This window comes from Staurois parvus, unplaced genomic scaffold (assembly GCF_062004578.1).
Source record: "Staurois parvus isolate SC_StPar_1 unplaced genomic scaffold, SC_StPar_1.0 ptg000746l, whole genome shotgun sequence".
NCBI lineage: Eukaryota > Metazoa > Chordata > Amphibia > Anura > Ranidae > Staurois > Staurois parvus.
The window spans coordinates 2,356,754-2,375,985 of NW_028318542.1; the positions used below are offsets into that span (position 1 = coordinate 2,356,754).

The following is a 19,232-nucleotide window of genomic DNA, read 5'->3' on the forward strand; positions in this document are numbered from 1 at the left end:
GCTACACTGTTCTTGTCTTGTATTCCCATTTAGGTCTTGGTCACCTGGTGGGATCCCAAGATGATCCGACTTTTAAAATTGATCTAAAGCCAAAACCTTTTTTTGGTGTAAGGGATGGTTAAAACTACTGATAAATGTTTTTTTTGTCTGATGATATCACGATTAGGCTCCCACCAACGGGTTTCCTTGCAAGTAATGTTCAGGGGACATTCACCTGTATTTATATATTCAACACTGATGCACTTTATTTGTGATTTAGGGATATTAAATAATATTTATGTATTTGGTTTAATACATTTTTGTTTGCATTGAAGTATGAGCACTTAAAAAGGACAGCTCACTTATTTTGCAGTTAATTTTAAGGGCATCTACTGCGCATCTGCTACCAGACTTAAGGCCTGTACACACGATAAGAAAATCATACCAAAATCTTCGTACAAGGACCGATCGTCTAATAATCAGATTGTTAGTACACAGCTTTCGAGAGCCGATCATGACAATTCATGTGACAATATCCGGAGGGACAAGCACGAAAATGTATCTCGTACAATACCAGACCATACGATTTTCCTTTAATCAGTACAATAGTAGTCCAAAAATACAGTGCAAATACAATACAATACAATACAAGACATCACTTTTGAAATTCTTTTCTTTCGTACGAAAATTTTCATAAGTTTAGTACGCTCTTCATTTTCAATATGGAGACTAGCATGCTAAAAAAAACATATGAGCATTCAGACGATATTCTTATTGTGAATACGGGGCTTAAGGCCTGATCAGGGGCGGACTGACAACTCATAGGGCCCCCGGGCAATAGGGGATCATGGGGCCCCTGTGTCCTTGCCCAAACTCAAAAAAGCCTATGAAAAAGGTACCAAGGGCATCTCATGGGGCCCCCTACTGACCCTGGGCCCTCGGGCAGTGCCCGAGTTTCCAAATGGTCAGTCCGCCCCTGGGCCTGATTAAATCACATACTAGATAAACAAAACCAAGAGACTTCTCAGATTATCTTGGAACTCTGAGAAGGGTACCTTTGGAATTTGATATCCTCTAAATGTGGTGTCCTTGCTGGTTGCATGAAGTAGTCCTGCTGGTATAATATCAGCAAATCTCTGGATCTCATGAATGACAGCATCTGTATATGGCATCTTATTTCTGTCCTCCATTGATGGACAGCGATGTCTGCCTATTATATTATCGATCTCTTTATGGATCCTCTCTGCAACACACAGAAGGTGAAGAGCATAACAAATTTAGGGTGTTATTGCATCTGTGTTCATTAATTTATGTGAGCTCAGTTATATGTATTCTTTGGAAATAACTAGTGTATTTTGCAACACCCAGCAAAGCCTAATAACAATTATGAGCCCCCAAATGAGATGTCACACAGTAGATATTCATACTTCTATCTGCCGTAGGTTTTTCCCATGGGACCCCCCAGTGACCTCTCTTTGTGACATCTAGCTTTGTCAATCAGGACAATAGTGTAATTGGTCCATAAGTTAGGTCTAAATCAAGGACAGGTATTAGGGAAGCTGTTACCATATTCTATACACTTCCAGGGACTAGTGCTGAGAACAGAAGATGCAAAAAAAGAGTAGAATTGTAGGAAAGTCGCTTTTAACTTTAATTCCCTATCTAGCTATTCAGTAGTTCACTAGAATTTTTCAGCATCAATTGATCTTCATACAGTATAATAGTATAATATCTAAGGGCTTAAGTATAAAGTCTAAGCCCTTTCATCCCTTTTACCACCCCAGGCAGCAAACACTGACATTGTGGTTTAGAAGTCAATAAACAAAAAAAATTTAAAATTTTATCATATTACATAATTTTTAGGGCTCCTATGCTCAATTGCTCTATATACTTAATTAAAAAAAAAACTTATATAAACTGTGATATTTTTTGTAGAATTACAAACCTTAAAGGATAAGTACACCTTTGGAACATGTTACATGTTCCACTCGTTTTTAAGGAGAAACAAGTAACATTTTCCCATAACCGCAGCCACGTCAGCTTTTATTGAGGGAGTTAATTTTATTCCAAGGTAGCCTATTTCCTTTTTTCTCCAGATAAATGGGAACTATTTTTGTAAACTCAGCTTCTCTGATATTAAGAAATTGATATTTAAAATTTCTGACTGCCGGATTTATTTTCAGGATTTGATAACTCACCATACAATACTCTCATTAGGTTAGGCAATGCTATTCTAGGGTTAACAATATAGAACAACATATCATCTGCATATGCTGCCACCTTATGTTCCACTTTCCCTATCTTTATTCCTGCTATATCTACACACTTCCTTACCCTCGCCAGGATGGGTTCCAAGGACAGTACAAATAACAAAGGAGAGAGGGGGCATCCTTGTCTAGTACTGTTGTGCATTCTAAAAAACTGGTAGAGGGATCCATTGACCTTAACCGCCGCTGATGGGCCATTATACAAGCTTTTTATCCATTTTAGCAATTTAGGCCCTATTCCTAGTGCCTCTAGCATGTCAAACATAAATCCCCAATCAACCCTATCAAAGGCCTTTTCGGCATCAATCAATAGGAGTATAGCTCACATTCTCTCTTAACTCTTTGTAAGAGGATCAAAGACCTCAAACCATTGTCCCTTTCTTCTCTTCCAGGAATGAAGCCCACCTGATCCAGATGTACCCGCTCCGGCATCAGCTCCTTCAGTCTCGTTGCCAGCTTAGCTTAGCTGGCAACGAGACTGCCACAGTGTGAACTGTCCTTCCCTTCTTTAAGAATGATCGCTATATAAGCTTACAATGACTCCCTCATTTCCAACCCCTCCCCTAGTGCATTTACATAGCTACACATTTTTAAGGAAAGGAGATCTCTAAATTTTTTAAAATATCCCACAGTATATCCATCCGGACCCGGGCTTTTTCCTCCGGCCGTGTTCTTTAAAGCTAAATTAATTTCCTCTGGGATAATAGTTCTCTTAGGGGCCTCTAATGTTTCTTCTGCTAATCTTGGCAGCTCCACCTCACTTAAATATTTCTGCCTAATTCTTTTCTTTTCCTCCTCAGTTTCCTTTTGATTTCTGAGGCTCACGTCATACAGTTCACTATAATATTTTTGGAACCTGTTAGCGATATCAGTAGTGGTATATACTATTTCTCCCTTCTCAACCTTTTCTGTAAAATTTTTGGATCTCTTTTTCTTTAATCTCCTCATTAAGTATTAATATATTCTATTCCCCCACTAGTATCCTTCTTTTGAGACCCCATTAAGTATCCTCCTCGACTTTTGTTCCATGAGATCTTTTAACTCATCTCTCTTAAAAATGATCTTCTGATATACATCTATTCCTATCTTCTACGTAACTGTACCAACTTATAAAGCTCTTCCGTCACCATCTTTATTTTTTTCCCTCGTTCTTAACCTTTTCTCTATTTCAGGGTCCTGTATAAGCATCTCATTAAGTCTCCACATAGTTATTTTATCCTGGTCTCCTCCTACTCATAGTCTCATCGTGACAGGAGAGTGATCAGAAAAGGGCATGATCTCTATGTTGGAATTGACCAACGACTCCAACTGTCTATGTTCGATCATTATATAGTCCAATCTTGAATATGAACCATGCACATGAGAGACGAAGGTATAATCTCCTTCTTTTGGATGTTTCACTCTCCAAGCATCTGTCAGTTGGTACTGATATAATAACCTCTTCAATGATTTCAATTTTCTACCCCCCTCTTTCTGTGTGCCTGATGATGTATCCAACCGCGGATCCAGACACATTGAAATCTCCAGCCATGACCAGACTTCCTTTCTGAATTCAGAGTTTCTTTAACACACCTTCTAAGAATGTCACTGGGTGTTTATTCAGACAGTAGATATTAGATAATGTGTATTCCAGTCTTTGTAATTTTTCCCTCAGCAAGAGAAAACGGCCCTCAGGATCTTCCAATCTACCCTCCAGGGAAAAGCTAATATTTATTTAATGCCCAATTGATACTCCTTTGGCCCCTTTAATTGGTGAGTCAGCATAGTACCACACAGGATAATACTTCAAATATAATTTGACATTTGTATCATGGGTTATATGTGTCTCTTGAAGAAACACTACTTCTATGGAATTATTATGTTTCCCTGGGAGTAGGGGGGAGACTTGCCTCCTGTTCTTGACCCCCTCCTCGTCTGCCGGGTCCTGCTCTTCAAACTCACCCAGGCATATGAGCACAGTCTCCCAGGCAATCTCCACCTACCGCACTCTCCTGCTCACCAGTCCCAGTGTCTTAAGGATAGAGAGTCCCCTCCTGCCGATGCTGCAGCCACCTTCCCGCGGTCCATTACACAACCGACTCTGGCTCCATCCGGCCTCCAGGCCGGTGCCTTCCTCAGTCCTGGCTCTACAGCTGTCACCTCTGTGTCCCAAGCACACATCCTGGTACCACGCACAGATCCAGGGTGGGCTTCACGGGGCAGGAACTATCAGCTGCATGCAGGCTAGGATCTGGGCAGTGGTCCGCTCCTCTCATGGTAGGCACCCAGAGCTCCCCTCACACATGGCGTCACAGTGCCATGTTCTGGCCCCTCCATCACCCAGTTCAAAAGGAGAACTTATCCTTTAAATGTCTTACTTCAAGACTACTGTGTTAAAGCAGAACTATAGGAAAACTTTTTTTTTTCATTTTGGGTATAGCAAAGGAGGGTTATAAGCCCTGTCAGACTTTTTTGCCATCTGTGTCTTATTGCAGAGATTTTCCTTCACTTCCTGTACCATAGCCAGATAGGAAATGAGAGGACATCCCTGCAAATAAGGGAAGCCATTATGGCCCCCAGGTTACCAGAACCAGTGTCTCCACTGGACGATTTTCCCTCTAATTTTCTGGAGACAACCCAAAATGTGGGATTTTCTTTTACTTTCACTTTTGATGATAATGATAAACAGGGCAAATAGAGAGGGTGAATTTCTCTAATGGGGCAGAGGTAGCAATAAAAACAGATATTCTAATCCATCTTTACTCTATCCAAAACTATAAAAAAAAAACTTTTGCTTTAGCTATATTTTAATCATTCAGGATTAAAGATGTATTGCATTCACTGAGAAAAATAAAAAACATTCTGTGAATGGCCCCTGAGCAAGCCAAGCAAGCAACCCCTTGTGTTCACTATGCATCAGGACAGCATTTGGCACAGAACCAGGTACAAAATGGTTACCTATGTTTTAATCGAGACTACAGCAGTGGTTTTCAGCTTCCTCAGGGATCACACAGGCATGGCATATGCATACTTTATTTGGTCCAGGCTGGAACAATGTAACTATGCTATAAAATGAATACCTGGAATTGAACTTTAATATCAAAGTGCTGACCAGGATGACCCGACTCTATGTCAATAAATCTAAACACAGATGAAGGATGCAAAGAAGAGATATGACTAGCAACTGCACAAGCCTGTGGATCTGAAATTATTTCATCTGGAATGGAGACATCAGGCAACCTCCTTAGCAGAACCCCCTTATCACCCTCCAGCCTCATAGCAGCCACTTGCTGCAATGGATATAATTTTGTCACTGGCAAACTATCATGTACCTGGTGCTGGAGGCCAATGGTAAGTGGGCTTTCCTTGCGGCTAAGCTCCAGACTCCCCTGTAAGTGGAACAGGAGGAGTCAGGCTCAAAGAAGCATGGACTGCCTGCAGAGATGTCCTGACTGCAGTTTTGTCAGATGAGATGTCCATATGTACGTGGGGTGCTCAAGTCAAACCAGGACTTTTCATTTTACAGGAATAAAAAGGGATGCTAGCATGGCGGAACTACATGCAGTATTAAGTGTCAAGCAGTGGTGTATGTATTTCATGTGCTGCTCAAGGCAACACTAAAAACGGGTGGTGAATATGCCACTGGTGACAAGCGTGTCCTATTACTGATCACATGTCACGAGCCAGTCCAGAGACTGTTAATCAAGATGGCAGACAACAGTGTTAATAAGTGAATGGAACAGCACGTGGTGATGAAGCTCCTTGTGAATGAAGGCGTAAAACCCGTGGATAACTACAGAAGTCTTCAAGCTTAGTACAGTGATGATACGCTCAGCTGCAGTAAGACATTTGAATGGCGTAAACATTTCAAAGATGGCCGTACATCCGTTAGTGATGATCCTGGCCGTGGTGGTTCCTAGCCCACAGCAGTCATTGCTATGAACATTTAATGAGTGGAACGCCTGATCCTGGATAATCACTGCATAACCTGTCATGAAATCGCACAAGGGAGCATTTAAGCACTGATGACGAAGTGAACCAAGCTGTCCTAAGATGGTTCAGGCGTACTGACAAATCTTTCTGTGCCAAAGCTTTCAAGTCATTAGTTAAATGCTGGGTAAGTGTATACATGTAGCAGGGGAGTATGCCAAAATATAAATGGATTTTTAACTCCTTGAAATTTGTTCTTTTATTACATAAACTCACAAGTCCCAGTTTGATTTGAATGCATCTCGTATTTAGCTGAGGCACTAAGGTAGTGATGCCCATGGTAAGTAGCAGGTCTCAGGCAGAGCAGAAGTCAGGAGAGGAGCCAGAGGAAAGTCGAGGTACTGGTGTAGACATGAGCAAGCATAGTCAGGAGGATGGCCAGGGCCATACACAGGAGAGCAGGATACGTTCACCTTTTGGACAAAACTATAAATGCACATTTTTTTGCAGGTAAAAAAAATGTGCATTTATTAATTTTGTCCAAAGGAGCCTATAAAGTATTGCACAGCAGATCGCTGATGCCATGCAGGTTCCCCTAGCCATACGGGATGTACAGTCAAGCAGATATTCTGACAGGAAGCTTCAATGAACTATGGGAGAAGCTACGGGAGCATGTTACATGTTCCACCCTAAAAACAGGTGGAACATGTGACATGTTCCAAAGGTTAGCTTATCCTTTAAAATAAGCCAAAGTCAGATCAAGAGGCAGGCAGAAGACAGGTCCAGGGGCAAGCCGAATAGGTAACAGATGCACTGGAGAGCCAAAGATCAACCAGAAATCACAGAGGGTGGCTAGCTCCCATTTGGCGCCAATCTCGGCTGGGCGTGTGTGCGCCCTCACACATGCATTATGCACCAGTGCGCATTCCTGCAGTCATGTAAAGTACTGGTAGGAATTCCAGGTCTTTGTGAGTCTCCGCTCCAAAAGAAGTTGTAATTTTATTGTTGGCTGTGAAAAACTTCCTACTACTGGGAATTTTTGCACATCAGATTTTTTGTGTGTGAGTTGCAGCAGGCAGTGTGTTTCGACAACACCAAAAGGTGTGTTCCAGGATCACCAGTTTGCAGAGAGTGGTTTGGACTGTTGCAGTACAGCAATGTCTGGATGATAACGGTCTTTGTCAACAGGCTTGGGCTTGGGTCAATGGCATCAGTTTGACATTAGAATTCATTGGTAGATGCCTTTGACCTGCTTCTAGTGAGTTTGGCACTCCCATAGACTGGTATAGGAATGCAACACCCATTTGAAATTACCAAAAGCCCATTGACACGGGCCCTTACTATAGAAAGAGATTACCTTGTACTTCAGGGTATTTGAGTAGTATCAGGAAGCCATATCTCAGGGTCATACTTGTTGTCTCAGTCCCAGCAAAAAACAGATCATTTACTGTTCCTAGTAAGTTATCTCTCTTAAATTCTGTTTTGGGTTTGTTCTTTTCCTGAAAAATATTTTCATAAGAATGTTAGCAGCCAAATAGGATATACAGCTACCACAATCTACATAATTTCAACAAATACCTTTTTTTCCTATCCGGTCCCCACCAATAATAAATGAGTTTCCTACTCTGGCTCATACTATTTTTTCATTTTCTTCTGGGTATTGGTGGAGTATCAGAGTTAAAAAAAACTCTTAATCCTCCTTCCCCATTCACTGTTTCCCAGGAGTTTGGACAGCTAACATTTGGCAGAGGCACTGGAATCATCATGCACCTTTTACTAGAATGCCCACATACTATTAATCAATCAATATGTTGCCAAGAATATCTTTTACAGTTTCAAAGTTCTTTAAAATGTGCAACAGCGCCACTTTATGTATATGTAACGCTAGCCATGAAGGAACCACTTTTATGTTTTCCATGGTCTTCCCTTGCTTCGCCCCACAGCCAGGCACAGTGTATTCCTTCAGCCAAATACACACATTTCTTCTCGCTCTCTTCAATGACCAGTCTAGGGGATGTTTGTTTTTGGAGTTTTATTGTAGAACTGGGTATAGGGATGGGGAATTATAGTAGGATACTCCAAAATTCGAACTTATCACACTGAGGATATCTAGTTGATCTCTTAGTTGAGCAATTTTGAAGTCTTCGCTGAAGCAGTTAGCAGACTTCCCTTTATTTTGTAGCAACAAGTAGTTCAGGAGTAAGGAAAGTCCTTTTTTGTAGTAGTAGTAGTTACAGGGCAAAGCTCCTCAGGTATAAGCCAGTACGACAGACTGAGACAGCCCAAAGGTAAATTAGCTGAGCAAAGTCCTTTGCAGTAGCAACACATGGACAAGCTCTTCAGAACATTAGACAGTGTTCCTTTGTTCCAGACCCACGCTGACTATCGAACACCAGGGGAGGTAGCAAGCACACAGTGTCCCCAAATTCCTCAATGTTAGTAGTCACAAGGCCCAAGGATAGAATGGTTGCCTCCTTCCAATCATCCAAGCGAAACCCTCCAGTGATAGCAGACAGGGTTTTGGCAGATAACTCCCCTCAGTCAGCTTACTGAAGAACCAGGGTCACTCTCTCTAACTTCAGGCCCTCAGGTAGACCCACCTGAGGCCGTATGGCAGGAAGTGCCAGGCTAGGCAGCCTGCCTCCAGCCTGACTTGGTATAATCCACTCCTGGGAAAGACACTGAACCCATGTGATCTCAGAATATAGATACTACTTCCAGCATGCAATGGGACTGACTTCCCCTGCAATTGGCCAAGGCTGTGTTTATATTCATGCTGTTAATTTACCTACTTGGCAGAATATCACACTGATATTACCTGACTGCCTCTCTGGTAAGCAGAGAAACACAGCTATGCTTAACCTAACTATACACATCCTAGCACCTAACTAGGAGGGTGCTACTTATACGTTACAGTATGATATAATTTGGCAATTTTGTATTTCTTACAATCATTTGCAGTAAAACATTCTCGCAATCATTGCAGTAAAAGCTGAACTAACCCTTTAAATATTAATTTCATTAGAAAAGAGATCAGATTCTAAACTAAGAATTTAAAACAATCTCACCTCTTCCATTTTAATGAGGAAGCAATCTATAAAGTCACGAGGGCAGTTCTCATCCAATGTTTCCTTGTGAGCTTCCACCATATCCAGTAGAAACTGTTTAAGCTTTTCAAAATTTTGGAAAATTTTCTGGTGGGGGCCAGGGATATGTTTCATTAAGGTTGGGAACAGATTCAGAAACTGAAATAGATTTTTAATTCAGGCATTAAATAATGAACAATATATCTCCTTTACATTGCAAACATTTCATAACATAATACTGAACTTTATTGCGACAGATCTCTAGTACCCCAAGTTTCCATATCCTTTACTAAAACTGGCCGCAGATGGATCAAATCTTGGCTGGTTCATCAGGAACAAGCCAAGATTCGATCCATCTATGGGCAGGCTGGTTGTACCCAAGTCGATCCATTTTGAAACAACCAGCCTATCGGATTTTTTACATGCGACTACCGCCAGGAGGTAATTATTGTGTTCTGCTGGTCCGGAAGGCTCCCTGCTGGCAGAACACAATAGTGCTGCAGAAGGGATTCCCACATCAACAGTGGTGAAAGGAAAGAAAATCATATAACCTATGGACTGGTTAGCGACTTGAGCTGTGGAAGGTTTCACCCTCTTCATGTCTAGACCATTGTTTTCCAATTTAGTACTACGCTACTTTAAATGGTAACTATACAATGCTGTATCCAAACAAAATTTATATTATTTTTTTCACATAAACAGGGTTTTCTTTTGGTGGTATTTGATCACCATTAGGTTTTTTTTTGTATAAATGAAGAAAAACGCCCAGATTTTTGAAAAAAAAAAACAATTTTTTTACTTTCAGCTATAAAACATATCCATTAAAAAATAAACTAAAATCTAATTTCTTTATAAATGTGGGTCAAAATGTATTCTGCTACACGTCTTTGGTAAAAACAAAATCTCAATAAGTGTATATTGTGACATGGGGGATGATTAGCTCTAGTGGTAGATGCTTTCCAAGTGAGTCCACCCTAGTCAGAAACTTTCAGGGCTTGGTAGCCCACTTTTATTAAAAGGCAAGAAACAAAAAAACACAAAAGTCCAAAATAAGATTTCCCACACAGGGGTTCTTCTCCAGTGGTAAATACAAATGAAAAATGCTAAGCCTCCTGGCTACTCCTTATTAGCACTGCTGGTCAGCAGTATCTCTGCTGGTATGGGTCTCCCAGACCACTGGCTATTCCTGGCACACTGCCTCGGACTTTTTTAGTGACACAGCCCTGAGCCCTTTTGATGCACACAGCATCCGTCTCACACAGAGACTCACAATGGCAGCCACTGCTCCAATTGCACTCCACTCCCCCCTGCAATTCTCAGCAAACCATCATTATAAGGACTGTAAGCACCTGGGCCCACACCCTACTGGTTGACTACAAAACCTGGACACCGCATTGGAGATTTATTCCCTCCCAAGGCACTGTGAAATCTCCAAACTATGGAGCCCCATCCAGAAATATCAAAATCTGGAGAAACCTGTAACAGCAGTTTTCTCCACTCGAAACCTGTGCTCTGCAGTTCTGCTCTCTGCACATGTGCAAACCCTGTGTCCGTTTCCTGATCATCTCTATCCATTTTGATTCTGTGACAGGACCCTGTACTGTTACAGTATTATTATTATTATTATTATTAAAGTTGTAGTGTCTACAAAGTATGGCATATACAGTATATTGGAATTTTTTGTAAAGTAATAAAGGCAGTGATCAGCAACTTATAATGGGATTGTGATAGTGCAGCGGGCAATCTGACACTAACTGATGCTGGGGGGAACTGCCTAACTGCCACTGACATCACCAGTGATAATATTACAGTGATCGGTGATAATTCTATACATTTTCGCTGTACTAATTACACTGGCTGGGAAGGGTTTAACATCTAGGGCAATCAAAGGTGTTATATGTGTGCCTAATGATATGTAATGTGTGTATTATGTGCTGCTTTTACTAAGACATCTCTTTGTTTATCATCCCTGCTCACAGTTTTTAGACTAAATGGGGCTGATTTACTAAAACTGGAGAGTGCAAAATCTGGTGCAAACTAATCAGCTTCCATGTTTTTTTTGTCAAAGCTTCATTGAACAAGCTGAAGTTATAAGCTGCTTGGCTGCCATGCACAGCTGCACCAGATTGTGCATGCGCCACTTTTAGTAAATAAAGCCCAATGGAGCTTTGATTGCTTCACAGTTCTGAAGCAGCCCTCTCTGTTGGTCATGGTGACCATTGCCTCCAGTACAGAAGGTGATGGCAAAGCCAAAATAACTGACTTGTCACAAAGACGAGATGAAATCTTTCAATTAGGAAATCAGTTCTGGTGACAAGAAGGAATATTCCCTCTCGTTGCAGAAAATTTCTGTCATATTTCTGAAACAGGAAGTGAATGGGAATCTCCCTAATGGCAAACAAAGAGCATAAGAAATACCATCAGAAATTTTAACTATTCCCTACTCTATCCAAAACTAAAATAGGTTTAGATTTATGCCGCACAATATTAGTATAGCAGTTTATCATCTATTTTCATAAAAAATAAATTCAAATTAATTTAGTGCACACAAGCACAATATAATGCCCAATTTTTGGTAAAATATAAAAGATGAGGTCACATTATGTAAATATATACCAAACATATCAAGCCTCAATAATATGTTTGCCGGGTGAAACAGCAAAAAGCTACAGTACCCAAAATTGCCCACATTAAAAGCCTTTACAGCTCATCAGTTTAGAGTTAACAGTAAATGTTGGAATATTGCTCCCACGTCGGCATGCATAGTGATACCTAATATGTGTGGCGCTATTCTGGTTTTCATATGCTAATGTGCATTTGCATACATATGGCCTTGTATGTGGGGCAGGAGGCTTTATCGGCTTCCCGTCCGCTCTATAGCAGAAGTACTGCTACAGGGCGGCACAGCTGCATAAAATCATGTATTTATACATGATTTCGCATTTCCGGGTAGGGGGGCACACACGAGCCCTACCCGTGCCACCATTCGTGGCCACGGCTGTCAGTCACCAGGTTACAGTGAAGCCCAAACACAGCCACACAGTGTAAAACAGCACACAGTTAACCCTTTGATCACCCCACATGTTAACCCCTTCCTGCCCAGTGCCATTAGTACAGTGTCAGTGCTTTTTATTAGCACTGATCACTGTATTGTTGTCACTGGGGATGTCAATGACACCAACTCAGTTCCCCCAGTGTCATAATACCTGCCACAGTCCTGCTATAAGTCGCTGATCGCCGCCATTACTAGTAAAAATTTAAAAAAAAATTAAAAATCCCAGTATATATACCTCCATTTGTAAATGCTATAAAATTCACGTATACCAATTAATTTACAGGCATTGGGATTTTTTTGTAGCAAAGATATGTAGCAGAATACATTTTGGCCTAAATTTATGCCAAAATTTGATTTTTAAATTTTTTTTAAATTGGACATGTTTAATAGCAAAAAGTCAAAAATATTGTTTTTTTCTCAAAATGATCAGTCTTTTTTTTTATAAAGCAAAAAATAAAAAAACACAGGCAATAAAATACCACTGAAAGAAAGCTCTATTTGTGGGAAAAAAAGGACATAAATTTAATTTGGGTGCAGCGTTGCATGATCTTACAATTGTCAGTTAAAGTAACGCAAAAAATGGCCTGGTCAGGAAGGGGGGTAAATCCTCAGGAGGGCAAGTGGTTAAAAATGTTATTTTGTTTTTTTTTTTTAATTTTACTTTACTAAACTCTAAGTGTTTAAATGTTTTACTAAACTTTAAACGTTTTTCATCCTAACTTTATTGCTATCACAAGAGGGCTAAAAAGCCCCTTATGTTATACAGTAGAATGGTGCAGATGACAGGTTCTCTTTAAGGGGCCATCGGGGGTATTTTAGATCCCTAATGCCACTTATGCACTCCTTTGAACCTAAGACAGTACATACATCACAGCTCTAAAACCGTAAGTGCTCAAAGCTCATTGCTCTCGAGTTCATTCTAGCTAGGGGAGATCAGCGAACAGATTTTTACTGGGCTCCCTCTGCTCTCACAGCTGACACCCGCCATGGATGTCCCAGGCTACATATTGGGAATTGGGGGGGGGGTGGGGGGGTCAGCCGGAGGGTGGCACTTTACTGCCCACAGCAACCAATGCCCCAAGTCACCAATATCACTTCCAAAAGTAAGGTGAAAGTCAGCGGAGAAAATGAAGCTGAGATTCCTGCTGTTATAGCAGTGTATATGCCAGCACTACTGTGAGACAGCGTATCTTGACCAAAAGAAAACAAGCATGCACCCACTATTAATTTCCCTTTTGTTTCTTTCCTTTGAAGCTCTAGCAACAAGGATTCCTCCCCCACCATTGCCCCATTAATAATGTCATCCCTAGAATTCAGTGGCAAATCACTCTTGACATACATGCACACTCCTTCTCACCTTCTAACTACCCTATCTTCAATACAGGGCGTACTCCTATACAGTCGCAAGCCAGTCATGAGTGCTGTCAAACCAGCTCTCTGGTACTCCCACAAAGTCAAAATCACCCTCATGCATCAGTAGTTCCATTTCCTTTATTTTGTTCAAACTTCTAGCATTAGTGAACATGCCTTTTTGTTTTGTATGACCACGTTATTTTATCCCTACTTGTTCTGAGGCTGCAGTAGGATTCTGCCATCCCACATGTGTTGGTCTTAGGTATTCCAGTTAAATTGACCACAGTAGCAATTTCTGCCTTTGTTCACTAGCTGGAAAAGCTTCCTCTGATCTCTCCCCCTGACTCCTAGTTTAAAAGTTCCTCTAACTTTATGGCCATCCTCAGGGGTGGACTGACAACTCATGGGGCCCCAGGCAATAGGGGATCATGGGGCCCCTGTGTCCTTGCCCAAACTCAAAAAGCCTATGAAAAAGGTACCAGAGGCATCTCATGGGGCCCCCTACTGACCCCGGGCCCAGAGCTGTACCCTCTCCATTTAGGTGCAGTCAGTCCCTGTTAGAGAGCTGGTAATCGACTAAAAAGTCACCTCACTTCTCCAGGAACCCCAAACCCTCCTTCCTGCGCCAGATCCTCAGTTTCTTGTTAAGTTCCCTAAGCTTCTGCTACCTCTTTGGTGTGGCTCAAGGTACAGGCAGTATTTCTGAGAATACCACCCTGAAGGTCATTTTCTTCAATATAGCTCTCAAGTCCCTGTAATACCATGACAGCTAGGTCCTCCCCAGTCCCACCCAACAATCTGTCGATCCAATCCACAATGTGCCAAGTCTCAGTGCCTGGGTAAACAACATAGCATTCTGTGATCACGGTCTTTGGCACAGTTGACCTATCTGTCCTTCTAATAACTGAGTTCCCTACCACCAGTATCTGTCTAACCTTGCCTGTATTCATGCTCCCATCCTCACCATAGCAGTCATTCCCCTAGCAGCTAGGGGAGGATGTCTGCTCCAGCAATGCCACCCTTGAGCTGATATCCCCAACGATATGCAACCTGGCATGTTTTTATTGGGAAGTGCCAACCCAGGATGTGCCTTCCTAAGGCTCTTCCCCTCCTTCTAAATGTAACCCAGCTGCTTTCCTTTGGCTCCTGCACCTCCATAACTCTACCCCCCTCTATACTGGCCCCAGGCAGCACCTGATTTGTAAGGTCCAAACTCCTTTACAGGTTGTTGATGCTTTGCAATGTTGCCAGCTGATTCTTTAGATCCAGGATCTGGGTTTCCAAAGAAATAACTAGCTCACATCTCGCACAGCAGTATTCACCCTCGAGCGGTTCTTCAAGGAACGTGTACATGGAGCAAGATATGCACTGGTCGCATCACCACTTCTGTTGGACATTTCACCCGCTACCCTAATGGGGATAATCCAGGAAAAATTAGGAATTAATTTATATAATTTGTTGTTAAACTTACTTATTACCTTATCCTAATCTGAGCACTATCTGTTTTCTTACTTGTTTGGGATCTCTTGCTCCCTGATAACAGTGCCCCTGGTGTCCTTTTTTCCTGTTCCTCCCTTACTGATCACTAGGCCCCCCATTGTCTTCTCCTCCTGATCCTACACACTGATTGCAAGTCCCCTGGTGTCTTCCCCATCCACTGATCACCCAGCCCATGCCGTCCTCTCCTCCTGTTCCTGCTCACTTATCACACCACCCTTATCATCTTTTCCTCCTGCTTCTGCTCACTGATCACACAGCCCCGGAGACCTCTCTTCCTGTTCTTGCTCACTGGTCTCATGGCGTCCTCTCCTCCTGCTCAGTATCACATAACCCCTGTTGTCTCCTCCTGCTCTCACTCGCAGTGCCTCTGTACAACCTATGCCTCAGTACCAACAGTGCTCCATTACTCAATGTCTCATCTCCATTACATGGAGGATTGATGGGATTAGTATTATTATTACACAGGATTTATATAGCGCCAACAGTTTGCTCAGCGCTTTACAATATAATGGGAGACAATACAGCAACAATACAGTTCAATACAAGAGGGATTTGAGTGCCCTGCTCCTTGGAGCTTACAATCTAGGAAAGAGGGGCTAGTGGTACAAAAGGTAGTAACTGTGGGGGATGGACTGTTTGGAAGAGTAGAAGATTCCAGTATTAGCTGAGGGCAGGATAGGCTTCCCTGAAGAAATCGGTTTTCACAGATCGCCTAAAAGTGAGCAGAGTAGGTGATAGTCTGATAAATAGGGGTACAGAGTTCCAGAGGATGGGGGAAGCTCTGGAGAAGTCCTGGAGACGAGCATGGGAGGAGAATACAAGGAGCTAGGGAGTAGGAGGTCTTGCGAGGAGTGGAGAGTACGGTTTGGGTGATATTTAGAGACAAGATCGGTGATGTAATTTGGGGCAGAGTTATAAATGGCTTTATACGTTATTGTTAGTGTTTTGAATTTTATCCGTTGGGCACCAGGAAGCCAGTGGAGGGATTGGCAGAGAGGGGTGGCAGATACAGAACGGTTAGTGAGGTGGATGATTCTGGCAGCAGCATTCATGATAGACTGAAGAGGGGATAGCCTGCGATGAGGTAGGCCAATGAGGAGGGAGTTACAATAGTCAAGGCAAGAGATAACAAGGGAGTGGATAAGTTGCTTAGTGGTTTCCGAGGTTAGGAACGGGCGTATCTTGGAGATGTTGCGGAGGTGAAGTCTACAAGATTTGGACAGTGATTGGATTTGGGGCTGAAAGGACAGATGGGAGTCTAGGATTACACCTAGTACCCTGGCATGAGGGGAGGGAATGATGATTGTGTTATTGATCTAGTAGTTTTATTATAAATGATAAGCATTTGGCTTTCTTTCAGCTCACAGGAAGTCACAAGGATGTTGCATTTCTGTAAGATCAATAAGTATTTTCTCTGGATGCTGATAATTGTTCTACCTTTAGAAAAAGAAAAATTACTACAACCACCACCAGTGGTGTATGTAGGTTTCGTGCTGCCCTAGGCAACACGAAAATTGGCTCCCCCCCACGGACATTTACCAACAACACCCCAGCCCCCCACTCCCACCCGAAAGAGCCTTCCACTACCACCGGGCAACCCCCCACCACACCCCTGCAAGAGATAAGATAATCACCTTCACAGCTCCGGACATCTCCAGGAACAAGAGTCAGGCTCTCCATACACCATCAAGCAGCCTGCAGCCTCTCTCAGATCCCACCCAGTCCCCATGCTGTGTGTGTTCCTTCTTCCATTCCTTCTTTCAGGGAACAGCGCTGCCCCCCTGAAAAATGCTGCTCCCCCCCTGAAAAATGCCACCCTAGGCAAATGCCTTGTTTGCCTTGTGGTAAATACACCCCGGACCACCACATCTAAGTCCTGGTAAGTGGTAATAGTTTTTTCAATTTTGGGTTTGGATATGCTTCATAGGGTAGAAAAGGATCTCACTGAAGCACTGAAACATACCACTGGAAACGTAGGTTTAATTTCCACACCATAGTAAACCATCTGTATATAGTTTGTATATTATCCCTGCATTTGTAGAATATGGTATATACCTGTGCTAATCGAGAGTTTATCAGGGTCACAATTTCTTGAATATTTGTCAGAAGGGTCAAGAACTTCTTGTCATCATAGTCGAATCTTTCACCGAATACAATGGAGCAGATGACATTAGAGACAGCCATTCTTAGCAGATGAATCGGGTTTATTGGCTTATCTGTTATTACACAAACAGGACCAATCAGCATTTTCAATCCAGACATCAGTATACAAAATTTTGCAAACCATATCAGATTCATTAGGACCTTGGGTAAATAATAAGTGGTAACACATTAGTTAGCATAAACAAGATGGGGTTGATTTACTAAAAGAATACAGTGGTAGCTATTTACTAAAACTGGAAAGTTCAAAATCTGGTGCAGTCCTTCATAGAAACCAATCAGCTTCCAGGTTTTTATTGCCAAAGTTTAATTGAAGAAGCTGAAGTTAGAAGATGACTGGCTACCATGCAGAGCTGCACCAAATTCTCAGTGCACCAGGTTTAGTAAATCTACTGCAGTATGTTCACATTGCAAAGTGCATTTTCATAGCTTAATCAATGAGGTGAAGTTAGATTCAAATTCAGTTTGCTAACTGAACAACTTTTACTGCTTTACTAAATTAACTTTATTATTTTTCTTTGTCATATTGTTTTTAAAATGCTGTAACCATTTAGCACTTATACTTCATCTCCTTGTGGGTACAATGCTCACTAGTTATCAAAGAACAGCAACAAGGCTGATCTGCAACTCTGTATAGTTCTATCATCATGAAATCTCTATCACCTTGGACTACAGCTTGCTATGATCCACAGAACTGCGAAGAAAAGGAGCAGCTATGGACAATAGGTGCATTTCCTATAGTCTCAAGTCTGTGTTAGATCCTGTGCTCCTGCTCAGGCCATGGATCCTGCTGACATAAGTCTGCTGAGTGTCTTGCAGACCCTACGGCACTGTATCAAACATCAACAGACCCCCCATCTGAATAAATGTATTTAGACACCTTAGGACCTGTTTTTTCGCATAATTTGCAAGGCAAATCTGCACCTCCATCTTTCCAGTAGCTCACGTGTTCTCATTTCTTTCATGCTTGAGCTCAAGGTGAATTTCCCAGACCACTTTTCAGGTGACCAACAGACGTTTGCTAGTTTCAAATATTACTGCAAGCTTTTTTTGTCTTCCTTCAAATTCTTCATGGCCTGAAGAACTGCAAATTGCAATTGGTCCTTGCTTCAAGGCAACTCTTAGGCCCCATGTACACGGGACACTTCTGAACGATGGAAACTGACTCCTGGAAAATGTAGGTTAAAAAACGTCTGTTTAGCCACGTTTGCATACTGTGTATATGTGCGTTTGCGTTTAGAAGATTTTTTTAAAGATAAGAACTCTTGAGGGAGTCTATTAGCTCTAATGGGCTGGCCATGGCACACATAAAATTATTATCCAGCAAAGCTATAGATACTATTAATAAAGGTGCAAAATGGCTAGCTTGAGATTTTTACATTCAGTTTGTGATTTCTGATTTTCCATTTAGCACATCCATTTCAATTAAATGGTGTTTAATCCTCTTATATTTTGCATTCCCTATTTCCTCCCTCCTCTCTTCATCAACATGCTAAAAACATTTTGCTATAAAACCTTTTTGCTTTCATAACATACCTTATTTTAAACCTAATGGCATCATAATTCGGTCTATGTGCTGTTCTATGTAGTGTAAAGATCATGGCTGGTGGGAAGGGCTATACATAGCTTCCTGAAAACATCACTGCCTCACTACTCTTTTCAAAAACATTTACACCAGATTCAAGCAATGGGCTAGGTCTTGGGCCTTGATGGGTGAATATCAGTTTGGAGAAGAAGCCATTTCTAGGCGGGCTGAATACATTTGATTGAAGTCTGTTGTGGGTAAAGCCGCCTTGTATGAAAGAACTGAAAATCAATATATAATAGAGGCAGGCCATGAACTGTAAGGCTGGGAGGGAACAAACTAGATGATCCCTGATGCCCTCCAGCCAGCAAACGAGATGGATTCTGAATTACTGCTGC

At 41.9% G+C, this 19,232-nt stretch overlaps 1 protein-coding gene across 6 annotated transcripts in view; it reads right to left on the reverse strand.

Annotated features, from left to right (window-relative positions):
* LOC149445111 (cytochrome P450 2H2-like) overlaps window positions 1-19,232 on the reverse strand; it is a 43,059-nt gene that overhangs the window by 4,692 nt on the left and 19,135 nt on the right. For 5 of the 6 annotated variants that reach the window (XM_089654147.1, XM_089654148.1, XM_089654149.1 and 2 more), the window contains 4 exons: window positions 17,205-17,365; window positions 9,224-9,400; window positions 7,513-7,654; window positions 1,035-1,222 (listed from right to left, as the gene is read on the reverse strand). In XM_089654147.1, coding sequence (XP_089510273.1) covers window positions 1,035-1,222; window positions 7,513-7,654; window positions 9,224-9,400; window positions 17,205-17,365 — 668 coding nt within the window. The remainder of the gene's footprint in view (window positions 1-1,034; window positions 1,223-7,512; window positions 7,655-9,223; window positions 9,401-17,204; window positions 17,366-19,232) is intronic. The other variant, XM_089654150.1, reaches the window with a different exon arrangement.